The sequence below is a fragment of the Gekko japonicus genome, unplaced genomic scaffold (assembly GCF_001447785.1).
Source record: "Gekko japonicus isolate JY-2015 unplaced genomic scaffold, Gekko_japonicus_V1.1 scaffold975, whole genome shotgun sequence".
NCBI lineage: Eukaryota > Metazoa > Chordata > Lepidosauria > Squamata > Gekkonidae > Gekko > Gekko japonicus.
The window spans coordinates 625,585-640,367 of record NW_015171531.1 but is presented as its reverse complement, the minus strand read 5'-3'; the positions used below and the strand labels follow the sequence as shown (position 1 = coordinate 640,367).

At 46.0% G+C, this 14,783-nt stretch overlaps 1 protein-coding gene across 1 annotated transcript in view; it reads right to left on the bottom strand.

The window, feature by feature from the left end:
• Positions 1–14,783, bottom strand: part of EXOC3L4 (exocyst complex component 3-like 4) — a 79,671-nt gene that overhangs the window by 17,945 nt on the left and 46,943 nt on the right. The window contains exons 8-9 of the mRNA XM_015419588.1: positions 9,584–9,669; positions 9,234–9,337 (exon numbers count right to left, since the gene is read on the bottom strand). Of these exons, the coding sequence (XP_015275074.1) occupies positions 9,234–9,337; positions 9,584–9,669 (190 nt within the window). The remainder of the gene's footprint in view (positions 1–9,233; positions 9,338–9,583; positions 9,670–14,783) is intronic.

The window sequence follows — 14,783 nt, the reverse complement described above, 5'->3', positions numbered from 1 at the left end:
GAGGTGGTAAGCTCCCCTTCAGTGATGGCTTTCAAGAGGAGGCTGGATGAATATTTGTCAGAGATGCTTTAGGCTGGTCCTGCATTGGGCAGGGGGTGGGACCAGATGGTCTGTCTGGCCCCTTCCAACTCTATGATTCTATGATTCTAGGAACCAAAGTGGGGTGGGGTCAAAGGGGGTGACTCCCTCTGCTTTCGTGCAAAGATTGTCAGAGATGCTTTAGGCTGGTCCTGCATTGGGCAGGGGGTGGGACCAGATGGTCTGTCTGGCCCCTTCCAACTCTATGATTCTATGATTCTAGGAACCAAAGTGGGGTGGGGTCAAAGGGGGTGACTCCCTCTGCTTTCGTGCAAAGAAGTCTGATATGAAATGTACCACATTGGTGCCTGTGCCCAAGATTTCGGGAAGATTGCAGAATTTAGCAGTGGCCCCAGAATGCAGCTTTTTTTACTTTTCAAGGAGCAAGCTGCTAGCCCTTATGAAGATATGCTTGGAAGGATACGGGCGACATCTGACGTCATGTCAAACGCAAGAAGGTTGGCTGAGTAAGCTTTCTGGCAATCTTGGGCATTTGGGAGAGGCCTTGCCCATGTCGGGGATTAACAGAGACAGCATAAATTAGGCCAAATTGCAAAAAGAGTGAAATACATTATGCAAGAAGAAGACAATGTGGAAAAGTATGCCTGGGGTGGAGGGAGTTGACAAAGAGAACATTTTCTCCCTCTTCCAAAATACTAGAACTTGAGGGCATCAAAGGAAGCTGATGGGCAGTAGATTCAAGACAGACAGAAGGAAATATTTCTGTACACAGAGAGTTGATTAAAATGTGGAATTCGCTGCCAGAGGCTGTAGTGATGGACACAGGAATAAACAGTTTTCAAAGAGGACTACAGAGATTCATGGAGGAAAAGTCTATCAGTGGCTAATAGCCTTGGCGACTGAGGGGAACCTCCACATTCAGAGGCACTAATCCTCGGAATGTCAGAGCCAGGAGGCAACATCAGGGGAAGACCTTGGCCTCCATGCCCTGTTGTTGGCCCTCCAGAGGAACTGGCTGGCCATGATGAGAGATGGGATGCCGAAATAGGTGGACCACTGGTCTGATCCAGCAGGGCTCTTCTGAGGTTCTTATTTTACAGAATTTCACTTTTTCCTGGTGTAGCAACTCAGAGTGTATTTTTAAAAAGAGTAATGTGAACCCCTCTCCGACAACAAGTGTTTTCTCCAGCTAGAAAGGAATCAAGCAGAAAATTTCTAGATATAAATGGCTAATTCCAGAAGGCGTCACCTTCAAAATAAAGGATAAAAAAGAAGATTGACTCTGTTTTGAAAGCCTGGGAATTTCTAAGGGTCCAGTCAGGAAGGCCAGAGGATGAAAAAAAAGAAGAGGACAGCAAGTCTAGTGGCGGGCTGGACTTGGGTTCTTCTGGAGAGGACTCTCTGGCAGAGCAAGGGGCAGCAGCTCCAAAAAGTCCTTACAAGTTGTGGAAGAGATGGGGAAAGGAGAAGTGAAGGCTGAAGGACTCTGATTTGTGCCTTTGAGAACTTTGAAATGGGATGATTGGGGGTACTGTTCTTAGACAGTTAAGTTTAAGATTTAAAGAAAAAGGTAAAAAATATTATGAATGTTTGACTCAGTTTATAATAACATAAAAGAAGGGGAAACTTGATGTAATTAAGCTATTGATGATCTCCTCTCTTGGGTTTTTAGGTAGTAGTGGTTTTCTTTACTTTATCCTGTAAATGTAGCCCCCCTCCCTTTTTTTTTCTGTGTTAGTTTTGTAGTCTTATAAAAAATAATAAAAAATCCCCTCCAGGGGCTAAAAAAAAAAAGAATTAAACAGAAGAAAGTGAACAATTGAGTCATCAGAGTGCCAGCTCTTACCTTCTAGAAGTAAAAAAATGAGATTGGATATCCCTATAGAGGGGGCAATGAAGTATGGTGTGTGTAGTGGATTCTATATTTTTTAGAGAGCAAGGACAAAGCCTGTCTTCATATGGTATCAAGTGGCATGGGATGCGGAAGCTACCCTAAAATCCGATGGACAAAGGAAGTGAAAGCAGCATGCAATGCAAAGGGGAATTTCTGTTCCAGCTTGGGTTTCGTAACACAATGGAGGGAAAAGCCAATGCAGAATGAGCCAAAATCTCAGTTTCTATCCCCGGCATCTCTAGGGCGAGACGGTGTGAAAGACCTCTGCCTGAAAGAGTCATTGCCGGTCAGAGCAGCCAAGACTGATCTTGATTGACCAAGGGTCAGACTCAGCATAAGGTGGTTTTATCTGTTGCACACAAATCTTTTGCATGGGAGAGCCCAGAAAATGATGTAAAACAAAGGTCCAAAATTATTCTGGTGCATAACTATATTGGGATTCTGTATTAAGTAGTAATTCTACCAGTTCTTCTCTTTTCCTCTCCCCATACTCAGTCACCTCTGTACCATCTGCACACACTTTCCCTGATTGTGTGTGGTTATGGGAGATTTCGGGTATGTTGTAGGTATGTAGGGCTATCTTTCAGCTATGCTCCTGCAGAGTGCAGGGGGTGGGACTAGATGACCTGCAAAGTCCCTTCCAACTCTAACATTCTATGATTCTATGATTGCACTGGTCCGTGCATGCGGCTGGGGGTGTTGTTGCCATGGCCACCAGCAGCAGGGCCTCTGTGCACCACAAGCCTTCCCCCCAGTGACACTGGGCAAGTGTGAGCATGGCTGGCAGAGCGCTTCAAGCAAAGAGATGGGGAAGGAGACACAGACAGGCAGGAGGGGAGGGGCGGGAGGGGGGGTCAGCAGCAGTGGGCCCCACCAGGAGCCCCTCACTGCATTGCCCATGGATTCCAGAGAAGAGACAGTATTGGGTGCTTGCACACTTGTAGTGCAGTTTCCATCCACTTCAGCGCCTGTTTGCAAGTGGATTCTGCCATTTCACACAGTAAAATGCAATTGCAAAGTGTACTGAAAGTGCATTATTTAGTGTGTGTGAATATTATGCATTCGCTCACTCTGTCCAGACTAATGTTGCCAGTCTCCAGGTGGAGCCTGGAGACCTCCCGGAATTACAAGTGACCTCCAGACTAGAGATGTCAGACCCCCTTGGAGAAAATGGCAGCTCTGGAGGGTGGACTCGATGTCATTGCATCCCTCCTGAGCGCCCCCTTTCCCAAACTCTGCCCAACATTGGTTCCACCCGCAAATCTCCAGGAATTTCCTAAACCCAAAGTTGGCAACCCTACCTCCAGACATATAATCCATGCATTCATTGCAGTCCACAAGACTAGCGTGCAAGACTAGCGTGCTTCACTCCCCCATCTCTGTAAGAACGTTTTTCTGAATTGTTCTCTCCCATTGCTAAGGAAAACTCTCCCATCTTTGCCAAGACCGTTTCAACACCTCTCACCGCCTTTATATCCTTCCCCATTGTGACTCTGATATCTCCGCGGAGGATAAGCGCCCCAGTGCCAGGAACTCGGGTGGGGTTCCCCTGCTGAGCTGCAGCCCAAACAAGAGCCAGAGGTTGGATGACCTTTCCGCATTCACACTCGGTTTGCTCTGCTCTAAACTTACTTCTATTCCCCCCCCCACATCCAGAATAAGCAAGCCAGGCATGCTGTATACGTATCGAACAATGTTTTATTCCCGAAAGGAAGTTCAAAGGAAGCCGTGGAAGTTAATAAGGGAGCTTTACCTTTGTTTGCAATATACTTCTTGGGAGATTTATTTACTGCATTCAGTATCACACTTCTGTGACTGGGCAAAACTCTGCTATATTAACCAGATATCCCAATAAGTCCAACCCCACAGGCGATGAACATTGGGCTTCCACCAGTCATGTTTTTGCAAGGTTATTTGCTGACAAAATCTTTCTCATCCGTCGTGAATCAGAGGCCAAGCTGAGGTATCAGAAGTGCCTGCTTGTCCTATTGTTATGAATAGATTCAGGATGATCCTGCCTAAGGATGCTGACAGGTTCCTTGGGAAGCATGGATGGCTTCAAGAGGGAATTAGATAAGCATATGGAGCAGAGGTCCATCGGTGGCTATTAGCCACAAGGTATAGATAGGGACTCCGGGGCAAGTGATGCTCTATATTCTTGGTGCTTGGGGGGGGGGGTCAATAGTGGGAGGGCTCCTAATGTCCTTCTGGACCTCCTGATGGCACCTGGTATTTTTGGCCACTGTGTGACAGAGTGTTGGACTAGATGGGCCATTGGCCTGATCCAACATTGGCGTCTCTTATGTTCTTATGAGCGTGAGGGCCACCATATTTGCCCTGGACCTATCACGGCTTTTAAAATCTGGCCAGGAAAATCTTGAACTCCTCCCTGATTGAGGGGCTTTCTATAGGCCTTTGAAGGAGGCAGTTGTTAGATCTCTGCTCAAAAAATATTCATTGGCTAGGGATGAGGTGACCAACTACACTGCTGGCTAGTCTCCAATGTACCTTTCCTGAGGAAGGTGATTGAGTGCATAGGGGCACTCCACAGTCCTCCTCCTCCTCTTCTTCTCCTTCTCCTCCTCCTCTTCCCCTCCTCCTCCTCCTCCCTATGTCCCTGTGCACCAACTGCGGTCATTGGGCAGCCATGGGTTGGCTGTCTCACCACTTAGGCTGGTCCATCTGGAACTGACCAGAGCCTGGGTCTACCTCATTGTGGCTCCAGTTCTGTGGAATGGGCTCCCTGAAGAGGTGAGATGCCCCTCCTTGGACATCTTCAGGCGGTGCTGCAAGACCTGCCAGTTTACCAGGGTTTTTGAGGGGGTCTGACCAGCAGGCATCCTTTAAGTGAGGAGAGATTTGGGGCTTCTTCTTTTATCTTTGGTTTTAGCTGAGGATGTTTTAATTATTATTGTAAGAAGAAGAAGAGACTGGATTTATACCCCGCCCTTCACTTGGAGTCTCAGAGCGGCTTACAAACTCCTTTCCCTTCCCCTCCCCACAACAGACACCCTGTGAGGTGGGTGGGGCTGAGAGAGTTCTGACACAAACTGCTCTTTCAGGCACAGCTGTGCCAGAGCTTGTGACTGACCCAAGGTCATCCAGCCAGGTGCAAGTGGAGGAGTGGGGAATCAAACCCCGTTCTCCCAGATTAGAGTCCGCACACTTAACCACTACACCAAACTGGCTTGGAAGGTAAATCACCTTCCAAGAGGAAAGGCTAGATAGAAACGTTTCAACAAATTAATAAAATAAATACAAATCTAGTTATGGACCCTTGGTGGTATGTGCTGCATCTCTTAGCTTGTCCCACTGAGCGCTGACTGTGGAAAGGGGAAGGCAAGGCCTAGGTGCTTATTTACTGCTACCACTGAGTATTTAGTACATCGCCCCCTGGTCTTATGGATGATGGGATGTCGTCTACAGCAGGCATCCCCACCCGTTTACATTTTCTACAACTTCACTATTCGCGTCTTGGCTTTTCTGGAAATCGGGGTCATCAGTGAGGTCATGCATGCTCAGAAATGAAAACTAAGTCACCGTTGGTAAGTTGTTTCCCCAGAAGACTGTGTGGGTTTGGGTGTTACTCCTCCGCTCAAGATCTCACAGCAGCTTCAGCACACAAGTTGGTTGAACTGTGGTTGAAATGGAAAGTTTGCATCTGCCCACAGAAGGGACTTGGTTGCGAACTCGTGATTGAGAACACAGGTATTCATGGAGGAATAATTTGCATGACCTGGCCAACGTAAAAACCTTTTACTTCCTGGAGTTTAAATCTGTTCACGGTTACGGATGCAACTGTGAAGTGGTCTCACTGTCAAAGTTAATTGTGTTTAGCTTGGGCAATTGGGAGTCAGACTCACAATGCAAATTCGAAGCGCAATTGAATTGGCCTATAAAACAACGATTGGGATGTTTCTTTCCATCCATCACATTTTATCCTACCCTTCCTCTGAGGAGCCTGAGGAAGCCAACATGGCTTCTTCTCCTCCATAAAGAGTGGGCAGAGAGAACTTTTTCTCCCTCTCCCAACATAGCAGAGCTCAAGGTATAGATAGGAACTCTTGGTCTGGGGCAAGGGACGCTCTGTATTCTTGGTGCGGGGGGGGGGACAGTGGGAGGGCTTCTAGTGTCCTGGCCCCACTGATGGACCTCCTGATGGCACCTGGTATTTTTGTCCACTGTGTGACGAAGGCTGTGTCCACACTGGCGGCTTGGCACACTGTGGTGCTGCCTCTAACTGAACTGGTTTAGAGTGTTGTGGGGCATATCAACCACACAGCCCACCCTGCTGTGGGTTACCCATGGAGACATCCTGTGGTAAAGCATCCACATTATTGCAGCACCTCAGCCACAGAGCATGCTGCCAAAAAATTTCCAAAATTCACACGTGCACATAGGAGCGCATGTGCGCGCATGTGCACATACAGGCAATTAAAAAAAAAAGATGCCTCCTTAGCAGCAGAATGGATCTGCAGGTTCAGACTGCTAAATCCGTTCTGTGCGCACTGCCCCGTGTTCAGACTTCTGGCCATGTGCGATGACTGCACGGGGGACCGGCTCCAAGTCATTTTGTGACAGGATAAGTATGGCTGGAGAATGCCTGACAGGTGTGGCTGTCTGACTGAGCCCATTTGATCCAGAGGGGGAGGAGTGCCTGTGTCAGGCCAAACTGCCTGTGTGATCACAGCCAAAGTGTTGGCCTGGATGGGCCATTGGCCTGATCCAGCATTGGCTTCTCTTATGTTCTTATGTTATGTTCTTAAGGTCACTCAATGAAGCTGATAGGCAGCAGATTCAGGATGGGCAAATGGAAATACTTATTTCCTCAGTGGGTGATTAAAATGTGGGATTCGCTGCCAGAGGAGGTAGTGATGACCACCAATGCTCCCTCTAAGCTGTGGAGTCTTGTGAGCCAAAATTCTACTTTGTGAGCTACTGGCATTAAAGCTGTGAGCGAGCGATTGGGCTACTGCATAAGTTAGTTTGCTCTGGAGCCATCCTTCCTGAGCGGAGAGAAAAACGTGTGAGCCGGAGGCTAAAAAACTGTGAGCTAGCTCACACTAACTCAGCTTAGGGGAAACTCTGATGACCACAGTCTGGCTTTAAAAAAGGGATTTTTTTTAACAGAGGACAGGTTATAGCCATGTGATGTGACTGAAGGGAGATTCCACATTCAGAGGCAGTAAACCTCTGAATACCAGTGCCATGTGACACTAACTCAGCTTAGGGGGAACGCTGATGACCACAGTCTTGGATGGCTTTAAAAAAGGGATTTTTTTTTTTTAAACGGAGGACAGGTTATAGCCATGTGATGTGACTGAAGGGAAATTCCACATTCAGAGGCAGTAAACCTCTGAATACCAGTGCCATGTGGAAATATAAGGGGAAGGCCTTGGCCTCTGTGCCTTGTTGCTGGTCCTCCAGAGGAACTCGTTGGCCACTGTGTGAGACAGGATGCTGGACTAGATGCACCACTGGTCTAATTCACTAGGGCTCTTTTCACATTACCCTCACAACAGTACTGAGAGATAGGTTAGGCTGAGAAAAAGGGACAGGCCCAAAGGCAGTCAATGAGCTTCATGGCAGATTGGGGTTTTGAGACCAGGTCTTCTAACACTCTAGCCACTTGCTTTCCACCTGGACACAACTGATACCTTTGGAATAAGTTCAAATATCTGTATCTTGGAAACTCTGAATAATTTTCGGTCCATTCCAGAGAGATCTTCGATCATCTTTTAATTCTGTTTCAAACCTCTTTTGATATATTAGAATCACAGAATTTGAAGGGGCCATACGGGCCACCTAGTCCGACCCCCCTGCTCAATGCAGGATCAGCCTAGAGCATCCCTGGCAAGTGTTTGTCCGGATGCTGCTAAAAGACTGCCAAGGACGGGGAACTCACCACCTCCCTAGGCAGCTGAGTCCACTGTGGCATAATTCGTACTGAGAAAAAGTTTTCCCTAATATCCAAATGGTACCTTCCCGCCCTCAATTTAAACCCATTATTGCAAGTTCTATCCTCTGCTGCCAACAGGAACAGCTCCTTGCCCTCCTCTAAGTGACAGCCTTTAAAATACTTTAAGAGAGCAATCCTGTCCCCCCTCAAACTCCCTCAACCTCCTCTTCTCCAAAGTGAACATTCCCAAGTCCCTCAGCCTTTCCTCGTAGGGCTTAGTCTCCTGCAAGTTAATTGTTCCTAGCTAATTGAGAGTACAGCACTGAAAGGAATATTTTAACCACAGGATTATTAATGGAGGCTCAGTATTAAAAACCTTTTAGGGCCATTTACTCATCTCCCTTCTTTGACTTTGACGTTAGCCAGACAGTGACAGAGAGGAATTTTTGCATTAACATAAATGAGAGTCAATTCTTGAGTCTGTAACTACAGAGCTCTGACTCTCAAAAGCTTATGCCCTGAAAATTCTGTTGGTCTCTTAAGGGGCTACTGGACTCGAATCGAACTAATTTTCATTGCACTCCAATGTTTAGCCTGTTTGGTTGGAAGCCCCAGTTAAGAGGCTAGAGGGTGGAACTGATGCAGTGTTCCAAGTCACTTCACCCTATACAAATGCACAGGTGCTGCGGATCTAGTGTGGAAGCCTACCAGATGCCCTCGATCAACCTGTGCTAGTGTCAGCAAGCTGCCATAGAATTCTGTGTATAGCTAACCCCCCCCCGATCCTTCCGTTGGCATCTGCGCATGCCTATTGTATTCTGCACTGTATGTATGCTTGTCTCATGCATTCCTTTCTATGAACGTTAGCGTAAGCTTATCTACAAGGCCACAGGTGCGGAGAAAAGGAGGCTCAGCTTAGTCTATAATGAATTAGAGCGTGTGAAGTGCTAATTGTTTATCTTTATGGAAACCGTTGCTTCTCAGACTCTGGGCGCGAATCTGAGAGTCCAACCGCGTAAGCGGGAGCCAAGTCCATTGGTTATTGTAAGTTTTGAATGTGCTTCATTATCCCATGTCCCACCTGTCCCAGGTATTCTAAACAGTGAACTTGCTCCTGTTCTATCATGGCTTCAATAAAATACTACTTTGCTTAAACGTGTATTGGACTGATAGCTGTGGGGATCGGACAGCTAGTTTGGTGCGTTGATGCAGGGGCAAACCTGCAGAAATTGCGTAGCAGAAACAAGGTCCCCTCCATCAGACATGCGTCAACAGAGAAAGTCCCCTCCCACCTTCTCCCTCTCAGAGTGACGGCACCATAACCGAGAACATCAGCACAGATTTCTTCTGTTGGATCTCAGCCACCGAATTCCGCCCCAAACCCACAAGTGCTCCTCTTACCTGGGTTTTCTGTCTTAATTTATGCAGAAAGTGTTTCTGGTAGTTCAGCATCAAATCTTTGACAGTCTCTTCAAGTTCTTGGCAGCTGATGCTAAAATTTCTTTCTGAAACAAACGGGGGGGGGGAATACCTGATCCCGATAAAACTGAATTTAAAAAGCGGGGACTGAGAGGGCGGCTTGAAGGAAGTGAAAATTCGATGCAGTGTGGAGCAGACTAGCAAGAAAGCGATAAAATACCAGCTTCTCAGAGACTTTTGAAAACTTTCTTCTTAATGTAAACAATGACGCGGCGAGCAGAAAAAAATGGCAGCCAAAGGGAAACTAACAACAGGAACTGCCAGCTCATCACCGCCGGCCCTTAAACCGGAAGTCACCATAGACTTTCCTAAAATGATTGCGGCCGCTTTGCGCCCTCTGCTGGACCAGATGATCAACCTTAAGGACAAGTTTGACACGTTGCAAAAAGAACGCAAAGGAAACACAGCAGCAACAGAGAAGATGGTGAAGAAGCTGATTGACCCTGTGCTTAAAGCGGAAAAGATCTTAAAATAACAACAGAAAGCATCTGAGAAAGTGGAAGGCAACAAAGATGCAGAGGACAAAGAAGATAAAGACATCATCTCGATGTCTGACATCATCTCGAAGAGCTTCGCAGGATCGTCGGCCTCTGAAGCAGAATTAGGGGCTGCTGTTCCTAAGCCTATAACAACTAAACGGCTTTCTGATAAAATGAAACTTAGAAGAAAGAAATAAGCAAATCAGATTAATTTTGATAGCTGGTTGTTTAATGTTAACATATAATTTTAAAAGCTAGAATGTACACACTGCAGAAGACTATGATGGAGATTGCTTGGTTTACAACTCTATATCTTTAAGATACTCCTTTCGCTATATGATACTAGGGAGGTATCAATCATTTTAAACTTATGTAGAAATGATCCTTGCGACTCCTTATTTTAGGTTGTATCCATCTCCCCAACCCTGTAGATCTGTAGCTTAGAAAGGCAAAATTAAAAATTAAAAAAAGAGAGAATCGTCTGGGTTTTATCCTACTACTCTGTCTGGTTCATAGTGATACATTCCTCTGGAGCAAGGAAAATTTGGCCAAATGTGGGGGGGGGGGCAGGCGTGTTGGAGGAAGGTCCAATAAGAGGTAAGCTGAGCAGTAGGATACAACCCTATATTATACAACATTCCCATTTCCCAAGCTTTTATCTGTCATAAAGTGTTGTTGTTTAATACCAAGGGTTTCACTTGGTCTAGGAAGCCAATTGAACAATTTTATTTACTTAGGTATTTATACCCTGCTTATCTTCCCAATGGGACCCAAAGCAGCTTACAACACTATCCTCCCCTCTACTTTATACTCACGAGCTGGAACTAGAGACAGGAGCTCACCCTGTCTTGTGGCACCCGGGTCTTGAACCGCTGAACTACTGACCTTCCACAGCCTGCAGTTCAGCGTCTTAACCACTTGAGCCACCGCAGCTCAGGTGTGTTGGAGAAAGGTCCAATAAGAGGTAAGCTGAGCAGTAGGATACAACCCTATATTATACAACATTCCCATTTCCCAAGCTTTTATCTGTCATAAAGTGTTGTTGTTTAATACCAAGGGTTTCACTTGGTCTAGGAAGCCAATTGAACAATTTTATTTACTTTGGTATTTATACCCTGCTTATCTTCCCAATGGGACCCAAAACAGCTTACAACACTATCCTCCCCTCCACTTTATACTCACGACGACCACCCTGGTGAGGTGGGTTGGGCTGAGAGTGATTGGCCCAAGTTCACCCAATAAGCTTCCAAGCCAGAGTGGAAGTCTGAAATTGGGTTTCCCAGATCTCAATTCAATACTCTAACCACTCCACCAAGCTGCCAGGCTAATTCTTAAAATTTACTCTATTTCCCGATCTATAACAAAAACTTACATTATTTAAAAAAAGAACAAATTTAGGTTTTCTTATGGGTCAGTTGTCCGCGACTTATTTTTTCCACTGGTTATTGTATTTCTCCCCCGATCTGATGCTCCACTGTTCTAGCAAGACCTTCTAGATATGTGACAGTCCCCAAAACATCTGAATTGTTCCTGCCAGCTGTGTCAAGTTAGCAGACTACATTGAGCAGTTGTTAGAAATAGAAGCGAGAGTGCAATTAAAACTTTAAATTAAATTGTATTATCTTGGATGCTGGGAGCCTGCCAGACTGATTACTGCACGTCAGTAACAATTAGCACAAAGTACAGGACACACATATGTCTCTAACCTTTCAGCGAGGGATGAGGAGATACATTAAAAGAAGACTAATGAAAGACTTTTCTACTTCATTAATCACCTGGCTTGCAATTCATCAACCAACTAATTTATTATGAACAAATCTACATATTCCCCAAACTTCAGTTTAGGATGGACTTACAATTATTATGAACAAATCTACATATTCCCCAAACTTCAGTTTAGGACGGACTTACAATTTTATAATCAAGAGGTAACACATTGGAAGGGGAGAAATCACTTAATTTGCCCCCCCCCCCATTTTACTCTTGATTCAGGTGAGAGGCAGAACAAGCGGGTTGGAGAGACACAGAGAGGCTTCCAGTTCTTGTCTCTTCCCCTTTCCCCCTGTGTAATGTGTAGTTTGGCACAACATTGAACTAAGAGTTGCTACTGTGCTGGGTCCTGCTCCTTCCTTGTCACCAACAGCCAATGGCGTGAGTTGGGGAAATTAAAACAGCCAAGGACTAAGCTAAGTCATGGGGGCCCTGTCTCCCTAATAACCCCACTCATATCTTGGAACTGGCTGCTGGTACCATAGGATGAGGTGATGGGCTGGGCCCAAGCCACCAGTGGCCAGGTCTGTATTGACATATATGTCTAGGATGAAGTGAGGTAGAAAGCTGTTACTGTGTATAGATCAGTATGATCTAGTCTGTAAGTCTTAGCTGTCATGCTAAGTGGCTCATACTCTTACAGCCAGGTGTTTATCTACCAGGTGTTACTCTTTGTCCTAGTTAAGAGTAGGTAATTAGTCTGCCCTGTTAGTGATTGGCTGGGACTTGTATATAATGTATAGGCTTGATAAGTGGTGGTGGTGGTAATAATAATGTTAACAAGTGGAGACCCGCAACAAAATGTTGTGTACTGTTGGGTCTCCACTTTTTCTCTTCCCCCCTCCCCTCCCCTCCGTAGGCCTCCCTCGTCTCTCTCCCCCTCCCCTCCTAAGTGAGCCGCCGGGTAGGTAGAAAGCTGTTACTGTGTATAGATCAGTATGATCTAGTCTGTAAGTCTTAGCTGTCATGCTAAGTGGCTCATACTCTTACAGCCAGGTGTTTAACTACCAGGTGCTACTCTTTGTCCTCATTAAGAGTAGGTAATTAGTCTGCCCTGTTAGTGATTGGCTGGGGGTTGTATATAAGGTGTAGGCTTGATAAGTTAGTGGGGGACATAGCTCTCTCCAACTGAGGTATGTTACGCTGTGCAACAGTCTGTATATTCTCTGTGTAAATATTCACCATTATCGCACTATAAACTTTCTGCCTTTCACTGCCAGTTGGTCTCCAGGCTTCTTATTTACTGCACCCAATAGTCTGAACAAAGTACAGAGCGCCACAGGGGCTACTCAGTTTAGACTAGGGCACCAGTGGTGGAACAGGAGGAGGCAATAGGTGGTTCTGCATCTAGCATTCACTCCACATTTTCTCAACTGGGTGGGAAAAGTCCAGCTCAAAACCACATTCAAACATCTCAGGGTACTTCACTGAGAAATGGGTTCTGTTCATCACACATGCTCTTGATCAAGACATTGATCCTCCAAATCAAACATACCGCCAACCACTTCTCTTCTAATAGCCACTGATGGACCTCTGCTCCATATGCTTATCTAATTCCCTTTTGAAGCTGTCCATGCTTGTAGCCGCCACCACTTCCTGTGGCAGTGAATTCCATGTGTTAATCACTCTTTGGGTGAAGAAGTACTTCCTTTTATCCGTTCTAACCCGACCGCTCTGCAGTTTCATGGAGTGCCCACGAGTTCTTGTATTGTGAGAAAGGGAGAAAAGTACCTCTTTCTCTACCTGCTCTTTCCCATGCATAATCTTATAAACCTCGATCATGTCACCCCTCAGTCGTCTTTTCTCCAAGCTAAAGAGCCCTAAGCGCCTTAACCTTTCCTCATAGGGAAAGTGTTCCAACCCTTTTATCATTCGAGTTGCCATAAACCTGTGCAGAAGGTACCATAAAACCCGATGATCAAAGGAAATGAAAACAGCATGCAGTGTAGAGGGTACCAAAAAAAGGAACTGAAAGAAGCATGCAACACAGAGTGGAATTTCTGTTCCAACATGGGTTTCATAAAACAACGGAGGGAAAAGCCAAGGCAGAATCAGCCAGTGAGAAATCCAAAACTTTTCAGCGCCACTAGCTGTATTTGAGGAGTGCAGCATTTGCCAGCACAGCTGGGGAGCTCAGATCAGCTTCTTCCTATACCCACCACCAGTAAGTTAAAGGGTCAAATCCACTCCTGACATTGAGATCAATTGCATGTTACAAGGAACAGGGAGGGGGAAGAAAAAAATGTAGTTCCTTGTCTCTTGTAATGTCTAGTGGGACCCGAACAGAGCAGAACCAAGGTAGTCCCCAAGTGTGATGAAGCGTGCCCTTAACTCTCAACCCTACAGTTTAAAATCTTTCCACATTCATTAATCATACAAGCTTCGACAGATTAGTTGACCAATTAAAGGTTATTTTTAAACAGCCACAGAGACAACGGGTTGAAGACATAGCTTCAGGCTTACAGCCGATAGCTTTTTTTTAAAAAAAGGATTCGTAACTGGAGATTGATGTAGGATGCTACCAGACTCCGGGTTTGGCTAGTGAGTGGTGTTTACATGACACCCCAAAGTCCTAACTAGAGTTGCCAGTCATGGCCTGGCAACTGGTGGAAGACTGAGGGGGGAGGCATAGGGAGCCTTTCTAATAACAGAGAGTGATTAAAAAGTGGAATTTGCTGCCACAAGAGGAGGAGGAGGAGGAAGAGGAAGAAGAAGAAGCTGCAGCAGCAGCAGTGGAGGAGAAGTTGGCTTTTATACCCCACTTTTCTCTACCTTAAGGAATCTCAGAGTGGCTTACAATCACCTTTCCTTCCCCTCCTGGGACAAGTGTGGGGCAAAACTGGGGTGACCTCAATGTAATGTGGAAACAAAAAATACCCCAAGATAATTACAGGGGTGAACTCACATGTAGTGTAGAATGTAAGTTTGGGGACAGGGTTGAACCAGGATCTAAGGTCTAGTGCGGAAAGGACCACAGAAGTTCTTGGTAGATATTGCAAAGCCCAAGTTTCTTAGCCCCAGTCAAGAAAAAAGATAGACGCTCAGGGCGATTTCTCACTAGAGCTGCCTCGCAGCACAGCACCGTTTGCCCTGACACAAACATGTCAATTTCACACCCGAAGCTCCGGGGCTGCATTTTGACTTGGGGCTTCGCCCGATTTCCTCCGCAGTTTTGTGATCCTGGTTTTTGAGGATCATGAAACTACGGAGGAAATCGGGCGAA